This window comes from Cygnus olor, chromosome 3 (genome assembly GCF_009769625.2).
Source record: "Cygnus olor isolate bCygOlo1 chromosome 3, bCygOlo1.pri.v2, whole genome shotgun sequence".
Classification (NCBI taxonomy): Eukaryota; Metazoa; Chordata; class Aves; order Anseriformes; family Anatidae; genus Cygnus; species Cygnus olor.
In genome coordinates this window covers 116879262-116895808 of record NC_049171.1, presented here as the reverse complement: position 1 = coordinate 116895808, position 16547 = coordinate 116879262, and the positions used below count along the sequence as shown (strand labels likewise).

Below are 16547 nucleotides of genomic sequence, written 5' to 3'. Positions count from 1 at the left end.
GTTTCTTTACAAATTATTATTATATCAAAGAGAATTTTAATTAACACTGGTTTTCCTTATACTCCTTTTGTTGTAGATCCGTATGGTAACAAAGCAAAAAGGCAAAGGTCAACGCTGGCTTGGCAAAAGCTCATACAAGACTGTGGTAAGGGAAATATTTGTCTATTTCTTGTTTGAGCGAACTTAATGGTTAGATGGGGTCATTTTATTTGAGAGCAAACATTCAGAGTAGATTCGTGCTTCTTCCGTCACAGGATCAAATGCGACAGAGAGGCCCAAAGTGGCTTTGTTTTCTGCTGCCAACCCTGAAGGGAAGATGATCAAGAAAGGTAAGTTTTGGCTTGCATGTCTCAAAGCCAACAGGAGTTTGAAACAAGCAGTGTCCAATTGCTGTGGGGAATGGCTGGTGCTTTTCAGGGAGCACTGAAGGTCCCAAGGCAGCAGCAGTACCTGTCTCTTATTCCTCCTCAGCAATGCTGTAACTTCCTTTTTCCACAGGAGAGTGCTCTAGCTTCTTCATCATAATGCTTACATTTAAATAAAATTAAAATTATACTAAGGCCCTCTCTAAGCACTGCTGTCTTTAGTTTAGATGAGTATTCATCTTCTCTGGATTCAGGTACTCTGTCCTTCAACCCTAACACTCAGTTCTGGCCTTCCCTCCTCTTTGCTAAAAATTCTGGTATTTCCTCAAGCTTTTCTCCCTGTATGATACTGGTACTTTTGGCTATACAAGCTAAACCCATCAGTTCTTTGTTTAAATGTAGGCTGTCACCTTCAGCATGCCCCATAAAGGGGCGTAAGGCAGACAGCTGTCTTGCTGCTGTCCAGAATTACAGCGCTTGTCCTGGACAGCATTTAAGCAAGTATTTGAAATGTGGATCCACAGATAATCTCGTTAAGACAGAACCATTTTTGCTATGCATTTTTGCCATTTGTAATTAAAACAAACATACAAAATGGCATAAAAATACAGTAATGTCTTTACTCTTCGCAGAACCAAACATGTTTTCATCCACGCTGATGATGCCAGGGCTAGGAACTCTGCCCAGCTCCGGTCAGATGTACCCCGGGTGCAATCAGATTCCCCATCAGCCCGCACAGGTGGGTCCAGGGAAGCAAGACACACTCTCTTCCTGCTGGCAGCAGCTGTACAGCACCCCCTCCTCGGCTGGCAGCCTGCTCAACGCGCACCCACAGAACAGCTTTGCGGCAGACGTGCCTCAGCCTGGCACACAGGGCAGCAGCACTCTCCCAGCTTTCCACGATAACCCTCTGAACTGGCCTGATGAGAAGGATTCCAGCTTCTACAGGAATTTCAGCAGCCCAAACGGGATGGGAGCAGTGGCAGTGTCAACTGCAGATGTGCAGAGTGTTTCTACTAACAGCATCGTGCACCAGACTCATCAGGCCAGCACCACAGCAAGCATCATGAACATGGAGACCGATGACATGAACTGCACTAGCATAAACTTCGAGAAGTATAATCAGGTGTTAAATGTAAGCAATCACAGGCAGCAGCTCCACCAGGTGCCTCCAGCTTGTCCACCTGTGGTAGCCCCTGGCAGCACACCTTTTAATTCACAGTCTAACTTAGCTGATCCAGCAGTTTACAGTTTTTTAGACCAAGAAGTTTTAAGCGAATCAAGACTATCCACCAACCCCATCCAAAATCATCAGAACAGCATTGCAGATAGCCAGTTCTATGACACCGACAGTGTCCACGCTGATGAGCTCTATCAGCCTTTCCAATTTGATACCATATTACAAAGCTATAACCATTGAGTCCCCACTGTCGGGCTGAAGTTGGGTACGTACAGCAACGAGTAACTTACCCTTCTTCTGGATTCCCTGCTTTCTCTTTCAGAATGTCACTATGTAAGTTTCACGATGTAACTTAAAGTTATATATTACAGCCCAAAGACTGGTGCCCATAAAGAAGAAAGGTGGGAGTAGGGTTTGGGGTTCTGTACTTTAGAAGTGCCTCTTAGATGTTTTTATGCTGTTGGAAAAGGGAATTGTTAATACTTAAAGCATCCTTACCTTTGGGGATAGTAAAAGCTGGTATCTTCAAAAGGGTCGAATTTCATATAATTCACAGGGTTAAAATTGCCTGCAAAGAAACTATTTTTGCTATGGAAAGCATTTTACGTTTTGATAGAACAGAAACTAGGAAGAAACTGCACAAAGGCACTCTAGTTCAGATTCACCTAATGTTAAAGTTTTACTCAATTTGCTTGGAAGATTCAGGTTTCTTACCCTCTTTCGTATAAAATATTTTTCTCCTACAACAAGATCATGCATTGATTTTTCACATTTTCACCGTATTCCATTTGCTTTCAAGGCAAATTTACTCTAAAAAAAATTTAATGACTATGTCATTGTTAGATATATTTTAAAAGACCGGAAGGTTTGAGTTTTTAAATAGTCCAGATCTGTTGTAAATGAATCACTGCACAGAACAATGAACAGAAAGTAAGGACTTCTCTGCACTTCATCCCAAGTGCACTATTTTAAATGACAAAACCCTGTTGCTTTAGGAATGGAGCATGCCGTTATTTCTCCGGAATTTGTTTTTGTGTGTATGTAGCTGTGATGCGTATTTTATTTTGATCTGCAGAAATATTATTGAGCCGAAGCCTCTACCTATTCTTTCCTCAGGTATCCTGGCAGTTTCCTGCTATGCAAGTGACTGCTTAAAAAATGGCTCAGATCCGGCCTCCCCACGACCCCCTCACAAGAAGGCTTGGGGCAAACCCAGAGGCAGTCTTAGTGCAGCCTAACTTAGATGCACTGTATTAACAATTTAAGGCCATTTCAGTCCGTACTAATTAAAAACACTCCTTTATGCTCTGTATCAGAAACCAGAACTTCCTCTCTTCACTTGCTTCCCAATCTTCATTCTTAGCCTGAGGTGTGAGGTGTCTGAGGACAGCTCGCACAAATTAACTGGCTAGGTGAGACACTCGTCTGCATATAGGGCTTTGCTATTTTATTATTATTATTATAAAAAGCAAGACAGCAATAAATATATCAGTGCATTTCTTAAGTTATAGAGCTGTTTCATATGGCAGATAAGGCTTAAGAATCTAATTTTTACTGTTTGGCAACATAAAACTGCACCATGAAAAGACGCAATAAATAGCACACTTGAATGTAAAAGAAACAAAAAACACAACCCCAAATCAAAAAAGCTACTTGAGATGTACAGTTGTATGCAAGGCAAAAAGGAACTCCAAAAAACTCAGTGGTTTATGGGAAAGCAATGACTGTTTAAGTGCAGTAATTCACTGCATTCAAAGCAGTGAGGTGCTGCAGCTGTAACGCATGACACCAATTACACAGGTTTGATGGAAAAGGTTCTTTCAAGGTGTATAAATGAAGTTTGGAACACTGCTTCCTGTAACTCCGATACACAACAGAATGAATTGACTCTCCACACTTACTTAAAGCAAGTTTTTCTCACTTCTGCAAAACACTTACCTTTTCAGGAGCTCCGCCACGGTCTTGTGAGAGAAAGACCAAAGAAATACAAAGAAAGCTTGAAATGTGTTGTTTATTCAATTCTTTTTTTGAAGTTCTCAACTTTAAGTTTATTAAAAGTAAACATTTTCCTTACTTTATAGAATGCTCTTTATAGTACAATTTGTTTTTACAGTATAATTAAATATTTTCAAAGTTCTGTTTTCCTTTGTAAACAAGTTGGTTTGGTAATTAAAAAAACTGGTTATACTAAGGACTCAGCTTCTGCAGCCTTCTCAGATTCACAGCATCCCTCACATTAGGGAGGCCAGAGCAATCGGAGAAATTAGGCATTGGCTTGCTTATCCTGGGGCTCTTTAGACTATTTTGTTCCGTTCACAATTACTGTTGGTTGCTGTGAAACCTTAAGCAATGTGTATATTAAGGATTCATTTGCACTCAGCATTTTTTTGTGGCACGACAGTTGACTTGTTGGGCAGATGGGCACAGAGCACAGACGCACTCAGGCTCAGCTAGAGGTGTACACCAGGTACAGTGTGCACTCACTGCCTTCCCTGCAAAGCGCTGTCTTCAGGCTCGGCGATGCTGATACAAAAAAATGGAGGGGGACATTTTAGATGCCCAGTTGCTTGGAGAAATACAACAGTTTCATTTTAAATCTTTCCAGTATGAAGAAAGATGATGCTAAGGAACACTGCTTGGACATTGTTTTTCAGCATTTTCCACGTAACGGGCTAGAAAATACCTTCCTCTTACACACATGCCTCAAGAACAAAATTAAATCTTGCTCTTGTTATTCTCACAAAACATCCTGAGTATTCACAAGTGGGTAATTTACTTTTAAAAACAAGATGAAGGCCAAAGTAGAACATTAACATTATTGCTGCAAAATTCCTTACAGATTATGCTCGTTCAAAATGTTTACCTTATATTAGAAACTGCAGACTTTAAACAAAGTTCAAAGACCGGATTACAGCTCATTTTCATACAGCCACGTGATAACCGAACAATAAATGACTAGCTAAACAGCTGTACAGACATTTGCATCATCGACTTTTTTTTTTTTTTTTTCTTTTTCCTTCCTCTGGTGTATTTCACATTTATCATAAAAAGCCATTTAGGTATTTTTGGTGGACCTCACTCCGTTGTATGGCGACGATTAGACTCAGCACCTTTAGCATAGTCTTTAGAGCCTCATTTCTCTGCATTCTGATTCTTAACATGGTGTCCACTGGCACCATGACATTGTACAGCATATTGCAGGAAGCTGAATGTGAGTGCACCTTTAGTGTCTCTGAACTATGACCGGAGCAGGAGTCCTTCCTGCTGCTGCCTTGGTAGTTCTATTTGCCCTCTGGGACAGCTCTTCTAATGTCTGTCATGCCCATAGTGCAGCCTTGCTTACATTTTTCCCCTCTAGTTTATGGAATTTATAAATCACATTTTAGCTCACTCTTGAGTTTCTGTCAAGAAATCACACTGATATGAGACTGAAATTCTCTTTTGTTTGTTTTCTGAATTCAGTTTCTTAAGTTTTCCATCTTTCGCGACACTTCCTTTCTGGGTACTGATTACTATCTGAGGCAACTACTCCTAGAATCTGTTGCTCATAACAGCTTTAAGATTAAAAACAAAGAAATCTTGCTGTCTGAATCAGGTTCGTACTGTTTTTTATGGGAAAAACAGGAGCTTCTGAACTGCTGCTATACTCGTGTCACAGTGGACTAGGAAAACAAATGATGACAGACAAGTTCTAACAGCTCATCACAGACAGAGTATACAATATTTAGACTAATTTTTCAAGATGAGTTTTTAGGCACTCCTTTTTTAGGCACTTTTTTTTTTTTTAAGGCGCTCCATACATTTTGTATGCATTAGTGCCTTTCTGAGCCTTCAACTAAAGTTACTGTGCATCTGCTCTACTGTAAAGTCCTGGCACTGCTGACTTCAAGGTAACACATCTCAGTGTAACACATCTTCCCTGTCCCTAAACTGTTTTTTCCTGGAAAATAATTACCCTCAATCTCTGAAATGTTCGTTAATGAAGAGCCCTTAAATTCCAAACCTTAATTTCTTGAGGACAGTGTAACTCTTTTGTACTTCAGGTAAGCAGAAACATCTTCCTAACCGAATTAACATCCAGGTATCCATCCAAGGCTAGGTACTAGAAAAAATGCAGCATGCTGCAACCATACTGCAAAACAAGGCATTTTATCTCTGTCTTGGTCTTTTAACACCAAAATTCTTCAGAACGTTTTATATTTGTTTGCACTTCGGGGTTCCTGGTATCCCTATTTTTCTCTAGAATTCCATCATGCATTGCCAGGAATTCCCTATCTTTTGGTGACTCACGGGGAAATCCTGTGCGTGAAGACTGTAACCAGGCCAAAGAGCTGCTGAGGCCACTACTACCTCAAAGCGTAGTTTCTAGGAAGCGTCGCTGATGTTTTACAATGAGAAAAACAGTTTTAAGTGCAAAGTTTTTATCTGCAAACTGTGTTTCCATTTGAAAAGCACTTGGAGGCCAATCTGTCTGTCTCTGAAGCTAACATTGATCAAAAAGCAGCAAGCACAAGGTAGAGCATCACCTCGTTCCAGGCACTACCCTACTGCTTTCAGAGTCTCCTCTTGTGAAACAGTCCTGCATGAACAGGGCTCAGAAAATGCTAGGACTGCATTTCAGGCAATTCAGTGCTACCTGCATCCAGACAAGAAAGCTACAACATCCAATATAAAAACAGTAAAAAAATAAAAAATAAAAAAAAAATCTGGCTTTAGGGAGGGTGATTTTTAATTAAAACATTTCAAACAGTACAGCATAAAGCACATTTAATGTACTCACTTAGCACGCCGTTTGCAGGCAGTATACCGTTTATTTTTCTTAAGGGATTTTTTTTAAAAAAAGATTTGTTATCAATACATTAGCTTACCAAAATTGTTGTATGCACAGAAAGAATTAAAATAGGGCTAGACATTAAATGAACACTACCTATTCCAGAGTGTTTGAAGTTGATTCAAACTAACAACATCCTTTGTCGGATCAACATGATCCAAACATCTGACAAAAACCCTTCGCAACCGAGCTGTAATACCATACAGTGTTCAGTAAACAGCTGATGACATAGGAGCTGTTTTTTCCTCATCCCAGCTTGAAGAGCTAATTATCCAGGGCTGGAGGCCAGTCAACATCAACAGACTAGAAGAGCAGGAAAAAAAAAAAAGGTACAAATCAGCAGATGATGTTTTATGTATACAGAAAGACTTGCCATTGCTGTGCTTGCCTGGTCTAGGTTAACAGTGGGAAGAAACAATACGTAAAGAGAGACACCATGGGAGAAGATGAGGAGGAGGGTGGCATGAAAAAGCCACCTCATTCTGTTGGCTCCATGAGTATCGTCTGGAGCTGGGTTTTCTTCATAAAATGCTGAATTGCAACTCCTTTTACTATTACTAGCCAGAATCAGCTGATGCAGGCCTGTATTTGTAGAGTATCCAAAGCTGCTACTTAGAAACATGAGTTATCTCTTATCTTCTAACCTGAGCTGTAAATCCTACAGATGGGCTGTTACGATGTGAAAACAACCTGTTGATTGATGCCACAGAAATATTCAGGTATTGGGCAGTGCAGGCAAGACTTGAGTAGAAAGCCATCAGCTGTCCCCAAATCTGCCTCCTCAGCAAGGAAAACTACACTAAAAGAATAAGCAGGCAAGCATTATGCAGAAGAATTATCGAGGCAACATCATTAAGAGTAATTCTGACTGTTAGTCAAAAGGGACAGAACATGCCTGACACTTTATTAGAAGCAACTGTAATAATTACTACAACTGGATTATGTCTTTCTTCCCTGGTCTCCCTGAGGCCACATCTCCAGTTTCCTTCGGGCATAAACTTGTTGCTCACCCTCTTCCAAATGTTGTGCTGTTGCGATCACAACACAGGAATCACAACGCAGCATGTTAAATGCCTTGGCTCCAAGACTGCCTACATTAATCACACCTATTCCTTGCCTAATCTACAACTTCATCAAAGGATTAGGCTCTTAGGCTAAGCTAAAATGCATTACTAGCACGATGACTAATTATTTTGAAATCCCTAGACATCCTTCATAGTTGTATCCAATAAAAGTAGTGACACCAAATCCGTGTGAGAGCGATACTGATCAGCCTGCACCAGGTTCAGATGCTCCTGTTTTCAGTGCCCCCTGCAAGCTCTCTTTCTGTATTATCCCACCACAGATACACAAAAAACTGCATGTCTGCTGTGCAAAATTTAACACATAGGCAGTCTTCCAGAAATACATGACAACAAGCATGCTGGTAACTGGCTACTCAAAGTGAAAATTCATGTTTTAAATAGATCTTGCCAAACCACCAGGTTTAATATTCAATTCAAATCTCTACATACATTCTTTTAGCCAAAACAAATTTTGTAGTTACAAGTCAAATCTACATCATCTGACTCCAGCAAGTGAATAAATATATTTAGTTTGAACCAGTGTTGAAAGAGGAAGTCAAGTCTCTCCTATTTTTTCTCCGCCCCCTTTTTCAAAAGAAATGATGTAAACATAACATAAAAAGAAAAGGCTCTATTACAATGGGTCCTAATAATAGGTGTCATCAATTCCTGCTATGTCTTCCCATCCCTCCCCCAACATGAACTCAGCAGAGGAAGCCTGTCACATGACACAAGCATGTGGCAGTGTGGTACAAACCATTATCTTTGCATAAACGTCAACTTTCCTATTAACTGAGGTAAGAAATGTTGATTTGGTTAGAGTGATTCCATTGAAAGCATCTCACAAATGCAACTACATTACTAATTTCCAGGACAGATAAACAATGAAGAACTCACTTCTACATCCAACTCCAGAATGTCAGCAGTTCTGTTCAGTAGGGAGCCAATATTTGGCTTTGTTCTTCCAAAGTCTCCATGCACAAATTCTTTAATGTAGCTAGAAAGGGTGGCTAAGGAAAGGTGTATTGTGCCATAAAGGCCTCCAAAGCTGGGGGGGGGGCGGGGAAGGGAAAAAAAGAGTGTGATGAAAAAACATACTCAAAGCAAAAATAGTGTATTTTTCTACTGCTAATCTAAATCGAAGTGAACATCCTGTTAAAACTATCCTTCACATCCTGTTAAGCTCATACCCATCTTTAAAAGACTACTAATTCTTGGCTTTTTATACATTTTTATAGCTATCAGATACTTTTCCATCTATCAGATTGCTCACCACCAAAATACGCACGAAGTGGTAGCATTTTTGAATGAAAGCCCACGTCAAATTCTGACATAAAAGCAAACATCAGCAAGATCTGACTGCTGAAGAACAGAGATTTAGAAACACTGCAGAGATAAAAGCAGGAAACTTCCCATTGCCTGAACTGCTCTAATCTACAAGGTGTTTCGTAAAGGCATTGTGTAACAGCAGCTAAGGATACGTTCCTGCTTGAGTCTTCAGATGCAGGCGAAAGTGATGCTCATCTATGTATTCAGACTTCATGGTGTGAATGATCCGACATCTTACGGCCAGAGGCCTTCTGTGAAGAACCCGGAGAGGTGTCTTCTGGTCAAGTTTTAATTCCTATTACAAGAGGGAACAAAATAAACGAGGAAGGAAACATGCAACATACTGCACGGATTGAGATGAAGTATATGTACCATTAGCCAATCGCGTCTGTTTTTTATATTGTGTTATGGGAGTTGAGTAATCTTCTGGAGGAAAGACTAATTTTCTTCATGTTTATCGAAAGAAAAAAGGACAGCCATCTCAGAGGTTACATGAGAAAGCCTCACATGAACACAAACTAATGGAATCACATATACAGAGGAATAACCTTGAAATCTCCACAGTCGTTTGCTGGAATAACTCCAGGATTTGAAACCTCACTGAGAGCCTCAGGCAATCAAAAATAAAATAAAAATCCCATCCACAAAATGCTTTGCCTAAACTACAGCCAACCCTCTAGAAATAATAGTGAGGGGGGGAAAAAGAAAAAAAAAAGTTCTCAGAATAGGCTTTTAAGAAGCTAATTCCCTACCCTCATCCCCTTCCCCAAATAACACTTTGCAACACTTTGAAAGGCAACCTTTCGGGAAGTGGGTAGGCATACTTAAAAAAAAAAAACAAACAATAAAAACAGTTCACAACAGTTGTTTCCCTGAACTGCAGTGGTTCAAGCCTCAATTTGAGAATGATTTCATGGCCAAAACCCATGACAACAGTGCAACACAACAAAAACTGAAGACATTCCTCCACCAGCGCTGTCCCTCTGACTAGCATTTGGAGGAAGTTCTCATTAACACAGCATGCTTGTTGCACTGAGCATTTGGTTAGGCCTTTTTGCACTATTTTCCATAGACGTTACAAACTCCTAATTGCTGCAGCTGTGGAAGAATGACTTTAGAGCTTGCAGAAGAAGCAATCACCATTCCTTTCACTTAAACAAAACAATCTAAGGTAAAGAAATGGGCGTGGGTGCCAGATTTCCCCCTCTCCCATTCCCTGCTTTTTCTTATTAGGTCTGCTGGACAGTCAGACTTATACAGTAACTTGTAACAGACTAACAGTAAGAAGGGGGAAAGGGAAAGGAGATAATGAAAGTTGTAAAACAAAAGGAACCCTGATCAAACAAAAAACCAACCACAGGAAGGAGGTATGTCCATGGGTGCACGTATATAAAATCTCCCCTAAGACACCAGGACAGGTACTAAATAAATTAGGAAAAAAGAAAAAAAAAAAGAGCTACAGATACCTTAATATCATCTAGAAACGCAATATCTTCTTTCTGTATTGCTTTGTCTGTCCATACTAAGGCACTATAGGTCTTTGTTTTTTCCTCTTCACCTTCCTTCATACGACCAATTGCCTCTCTAAATAAAAAAAATTAATTACTTATATAACATAAGCATAATTATATAATGCTGTGAGCAAGAACGCTTGCAAAACTCCCAAAGCGTCACTTTGAAATCCCTTGCCAGCAATGATAAATACTGACCTGGTGACAAGCTGTAAATCTCGAACCTGTATTTTGTCTGACGAGTTATTAATTGTCTGCGATATTTAAAAAAAGAATCAGTTAGCAAAACTGCTCTCTTAGAGAAGAAACACGTGCTTTATGAGTTCCATGAGGTGCAAATGATTTACCTGCTGAAGTTCCTTCATTTCCTCAGCAGTAAAATGTATTCTACGAGGATTCACAAGCTCGATGGCAAAGGGCCTTCCTGGCAACATGCACAGTCACAAAACATAAAAACATGTTGTTCTAAATTAACGTTTGAATTTATGCAGTAAGGTTGGAAGGTGTGAAGGCTGTCTGCTGTTATGCAAACAGGGATAGGAACTTGCAGGCTTAGGGATGTAACATCAGATGGAAGGAAAGAAACAAGGGACTTTTTTGGCTACTAAACCCCAGTATCAGCAATAAGTGCAAATTACGACTTCCCAGAAGACATCTTGTACAAGTCTGTGCTAATTAAAAAATAAAATAAGAAAAAAAGTTAATTAGCTTATTTTCTGTCACCTACAGCAATGCCCAGGTGCAGGATGATGTTAAATCCCGCTCCCTCAGCTAAACATCTGTTGCAATAGCTGCACTTTCTGTGCTGAGGGCCAGGGATGATCCCCAGTAAAAGCAACGCCAAGAACTACGCTCCCAATCAGGCAGGAACTGGAATGCATCGTTGTTAGTCTCCACTTTTTCTTCCCCCCTCCTCCTTTGGATATAGTAGATTCAGCGTATTTTCCAATACTGACCTTTAGAAAGGAGCCAAGTTAAAAAAGAAAACAAGGCTTCCCCACTCCCCAGTGACAGGCAAAGCACAAGGACCCAACAGAAAACAAGACAGGAATCTGTCTGGCATAAAAGGTTTTAAAAATAGGAAGTGAATAAAATAGAACATTCTTAACAAGCTCTGCTTTTCCATGCAGCTATGCAGCCAAGGACACAGAAAAAGGTCTCCTCTTTCAGTTCTTTTTATGAAACTATGAAGTCTTTGGGAATAAATACATAAATATCACTAAAATGTTTCCACCATAAAACTTCAAAGCATGTCTAGTCACACAGTTATGCACTTAGCAGTCAGCAAGACCTATCAGGGTAGCTCCAGTTAACCATTTTGTTTGTTTCTGTGTTTCACAAGAGATGTTCCAAGCCTTACCATTGCCTAGTGTTCGTACATCCACATCTTCTCTTCCAGAGGAAGAAAAATTAAAGCCTATAACAGATTTGAACAAGGGAGATGAGATTTTACTTTACATTTTTAATACTCTCTATAATAGTCTCTTTAATACTATAATACTCTCTTTAATACACTTTTAAAGGTGAGATATTCTAAATTTGTTTGCAAATATATTTCAAATAGTTATCTTTATAAAATGAAGCCTGCACTGTATTTGAGCAAATCAGGAGGGAAACAGTTTCTGTTTATTCCTTCATGCTCACTAATTTCTTGAAGAGCACTCCCAATTTTTTGGCCAATCAGTGTAAGCTGTCTTCCTCCAAAACACAACTTAAATACACCCAATGGTTTCCAAAGATTTCAGAGAAATTTCTGCTAGTCTGCTCTCCTGGGCAGAAGAGGAAGAAAATTCAGGCCCAATGTGAAAGATAACCACTTTTTTTTTTTTTTCGTTCAGTTGTTTTTGTCTTTCAAGCTACAAACATGTATTGTTGGGTATTTAGTTTCCTGTATCACACCCCTTCTATCTTCAAGCTTTGCCTGAAGGAGGACTGGGAGACCAAACCCTGCACTAAAAAGTAACTTTGCAGCTCCACTACAAAGGGTCTCTGAAAAACTGTTTCACTTTTTTTTTTTTTTCCTGTTTAGGGAACAAACAAGACCACATGAAGATTTTCTTAGTTTTTATTATCCCTCACTTCTCCACTCATGTAACGACAACTAAATAACAGTGAGAAAATGTTTCCATGGTCATGAAGGCTTCTTTCTGTCACGATATCAGAATTTTCTTAGCTGGACTCTCCTTGTACAAAACAAGCTCCAGATCTTTTATCATCTTCACAGCCCTTGGCTAGACTCAATTTAGCATGTCTATGTCTTTCTTGTACTGGAGCCCCAAACGGGGCCCAGTACAGTGTCTCACCACTGCTGAGAAAAGGGGGAAGATCACCTCCCTTGACCTGCTGACAATGGTCTTCCTGTACATTTATATTGCTCCTCACCATTATTTATGAGCATTTCTGGCGGTCACCTGTGGTAATTCTGCAAGCTGAAGTCGGGTGTTACATACTAACTGGTCTGAAGACATAGTCTGAGAATTTTTCTAGTGTTCAGATTAACATAGCAACTCTTGGGAGGGAGGAAAGAAGGGGAAAGAAACTCTTTTTTTCTAAACTAATATTTAATGCAATTTTCCCTGGGCATTCTATGTCTCTAATTCCAAGTCTAGCAGGCGACAAATGACAGGCAGTGATTATCTCATCTGGGTAATCCCTGGATAAGCATTTATCTTATGGAACTCTATGCACTGAAGAAAATAAATTAATCAAGGTAAGAAACATGAAGGGGTTGAAGGCTAGGCAGATATTATGGAATGCCCATGGCAAAAACCTCCTCATTAGGAGTCACTGAATGAATTACCAACTGTTACGAGGCATGGCTAGACAAAAATACTACCACATAAAAGCAGACTTTTTGCATCATCAGATCAGCTGAGGAGATATTTTAGAAGGATAAAATATACAGTATGAAATACAATCATCTAATTACTCATAGGCCACACCTAAAAAACAGCTTATGGGCTTTGACTCGGAAGGGTAGGAGAAGGATAAAGAAATGTAGTGTTTTCCATTACACTGTTGTATTAAGTGAGTAGCTACTAAGAAAAAATATTCTAGTAATAATGAAAAATATATATGGTAAAAGATCTCCTAGACACTTACTGTCTGCTTTGAATTCTGCCATTAGATGCTCTGAAATCAGTTCTTCCACTGAAGACTCCAGCTTTCGCTCCCCATCAATAATCCAGGGAGTCTGAGGTAAATTCCTTGAATATTTATTGTACCTTCCTGTAAAAACAAGTATGTTACCTGTAATTGTTCTTGAGTAATGGACAAAAGAACTAGTATTCCATATTAAAATGCATTTAACTTCCATTGGAGCCTCATGAAAATAATTTTACACACTTAACCTTGTTTTACAGCAAGAGCACTGCAGCAACAGTACAAAATTCATGCTCCTGGACCTACAAGTGTTTCAGCATCCGAGACGACCAGCTTAAAGGCACATGTGGAGAACCTATTGCTGCAGTCAAACCCTCAGGTATGAGAAGCATATAAACAGAACTGTACGAAGACTAACAAAACTGAGAAGGAAAAAACAGAGATCCAAGTACCCAGTCTGAGGCAACTTAGTTCTGAATAATTATTCTTTGAATCAGAACGCGGTATTGAGCCAATTTCCTCCAAGCCAAACTAGTGTGTTTTATAAAAATAAATAAATGAAATCAGTACTACATATTGGGCTATAGCTTGATACATCCTCACTAGATAAATAGGATATATATAGGATATATATATATATATATACACACACAAATATATATATATATATATATATATATATATATATATATGCTTGTCCACCAATCTATGTATGTCCTAAGTAAACAAGTTCCCCCATATCCTTATATCAAATAGTTCAGGTTTCAATCCAAGTTCTGCCTTGTCTGAATGTTTAACAGAAGAAACCCAAACTAAAATGCTTTGGCTCATTACAAGGAAAACCATGCTAGCAAAATACCTCAATAATAAACTAGTGCAAATTTCAAGAACCTTGGAACATTGCTATGCAAAGAGATTGCCATCCTCTGATTGATTCCAGTCCTAGTCTGGTATTATGTCATGCTTGCACGCGACACAAGGACTGCTACAACCAAGAACGAGTCTGACACGGATGACCAAGATGAGCTTTCTTATCGATAGGTTTTATAAGAAGTGAAAATATGCACAAAACAGGGAGCTCATTCAAAAAGAACGAGCAGCCTCCCTGCAGTAACAAGTTCCAAACTGAAACCCTGCATTTATGAAACAAAAAAAAGAGTTCAAAGTAGCTATGCATATGGTACCTGTGCCTTTGTCATCTCAATTTTTTTGGCTTTCAGTATCATACTTTCCTATTTCTAACAACGCTTCCTTCCTGCATTTTGATCTGCAGAAAAACCCACACAAACAAATGGGGACACTGACTAATACTGTTTCGATGGGGCAAATAATGAAAGTACTATGAATAACCATTCAGAAGTCAGCTTCACACTGCTAAATTCTCTTTCCATAAAATGGAAATAGGAAAATAATACTTTTTTTTTTTCTTTCAACTCCCCATTGTAATAATTTTAGCTTTTGATCTGAGCAACAGTGGGTAAAAAAACACAGGTATTTCTCAGTTTGACAACTTCTCCTGAGCCCTTAAAAAAAAAAAAAAAGAGTATCAGAGGGAAGGGATCAGTAAACACCAAAGGTAAGGTCAAGAGGGCAACACAAACTCTGAAACTGTGCTTACAAATTAAGATCCCAATCTCAATTAAACTGCTGTAATAGCAAAAAAAATGCACTGTATTCAAGAAATTCTTCTGGATTTAATTCTTTATAAATTAGAGACAACAATAGGGTTGTGGATTTTTTTGTTTGTTTGGAACACTACCACTACCACCACCACCACCCCCCAAAAAAACACAAAAACATCCCAATCTGTAAGTTACAAAACACAAAAACAAAATTCAATTCAATCACATGAAGAAAACTGAATATGTCTTTCTATATACATGATAAAACCACTCAACAAAACATGGTGTTTGGAAAAGGCTAAAAGAAATCAGGTATCTTGGGTTCATGAAAATGTACATTTAACTGTCTAATCGGTAATTAAAAATAAGAAACAAGTATATAGAGAACACCAACTAGCCTGCCATGAGAATATTCAATTTCACATTTTTTTCTTTTCATTTGAAGTTTTCCTTTATTCAGGATTTTTACCATCCTTTTAAACATAGCATATAGGCTTAAAATTGTATTTTTTAATAATCTGTGTATAATTAAATAAGTGGTTGTTTATACACAGGGCTGGGGAAGGTTAGATACATTTGTAGGCAATGACAGAAAAGTCTGTAGAATCATCTCAACACAGGGACATCAAATGTTGTTGCACTACCTGTCTTACCCAATTATTCCAGATGTTACCTTGGGTTGGAGGGGGCTAAGATTTCCAAAATTTCACTTTTATTAATTTCATGAAGATCGACAGTTTTGGCTGAAGTAATATGCAGATAAATCCAGATGGTGAACACTGCTAAATCCAACTCAAAGCAGCTTTGTTCCAGCAAAGGAACAACACAGCACTGCTAACAGCTTATCTAGAGGGGAAGTGCCTTTCCCAAACCATGCACTCATTGTGAGGGGCCATATTGCAACTGCAGCATTTGCAGGGATAAGGGTTATCCCAAGGAGACAGGAAGCAAGACCAATATAATTTCTTCCCCTTTCCAAGTCCACCCTTAGATAGAACTAGATTTAATTCTTTGCTCCTTATAAGTAATTACAGGAATCAACAGATAGCAAGAATCTCCTGGCTTTTATGGCAGCATTATGAAGTTACGCTTAAGACAACAGAGCAGCAAATAAATGGATCACTTTACCAGCCACAAACACTGCACCATTATTGCACTGAATTTCCAGTGCAACACAGAGGTTCTTTGGTGAACACGGGGGACACGGAAAATGCCTGTAAAAGAAAGATTGAGAAAGACTAGTAATACCAGAACATAACAGAGCATCACCCTAGTAATAATGGCACGGAAGACAATGGCTTCAGGTACTAGAAACACAGCTACAGTATAAACTCAGTATTCACATTAATAGCTGGAACAGCAAGAAATGAATAAAGAAAAGAGCTGTGAAGATTTAGTGCATTTAAACATAGTGAACTACAGAGAAAATGTTTATTGATGTCTTCACACTGCTTGTGTTTTTGCTGCTTGCTTGCTTCCCTATTTTAACCATATTACAGTGTTTGGTGTTTTCTTAAAATTCAACCCACCCCTAACATTTTGG

General features: G+C 39.0%; 2 protein-coding genes across 6 annotated transcripts in view; one reads left to right on the top strand and one right to left on the bottom strand.

Moving 5' to 3' along the window:
• REL (REL proto-oncogene, NF-kB subunit) overlaps positions 1-3736 on the top strand; it is a 40326-nt gene extending 36590 nt beyond the window's left edge. For both annotated transcript variants that reach the window (XM_040551441.1, XM_040551440.1), the window contains exons 8-10: positions 77-145; positions 255-329; positions 998-3736. In XM_040551441.1, coding sequence (XP_040407375.1) covers positions 77-145; positions 255-329; positions 998-1785 — 932 coding nt within the window. In that variant the 3' untranslated portion in view covers positions 1786-3736. The remainder of the gene's footprint in view (positions 1-76; positions 146-254; positions 330-997) is intronic.
• Positions 3737-5268: 1532 nt separating this feature from the next.
• PUS10 (pseudouridine synthase 10) overlaps positions 5269-16547 on the bottom strand; it is a 33174-nt gene continuing 21895 nt past the window's right edge. For all 4 annotated transcript variants that reach the window (XM_040551445.1, XM_040551443.1, XM_040551442.1 and 1 more), the window contains 9 exons: positions 16133-16218; positions 13383-13508; positions 11641-11697; positions 10628-10704; positions 10479-10534; positions 10236-10353; positions 8922-9064; positions 8338-8437; positions 5269-6679 (listed from right to left, as the gene is read on the bottom strand). In XM_040551445.1, the coding sequence (XP_040407379.1) occupies positions 6641-6679; positions 8338-8437; positions 8922-9064; positions 10236-10353; positions 10479-10534; positions 10628-10704; positions 11641-11697; positions 13383-13508; positions 16133-16218 (802 nt within the window). In that variant the 3' untranslated portion in view covers positions 5269-6640. The remainder of the gene's footprint in view (positions 6680-8337; positions 8438-8921; positions 9065-10235; positions 10354-10478; positions 10535-10627; positions 10705-11640; positions 11698-13382; positions 13509-16132; positions 16219-16547) is intronic.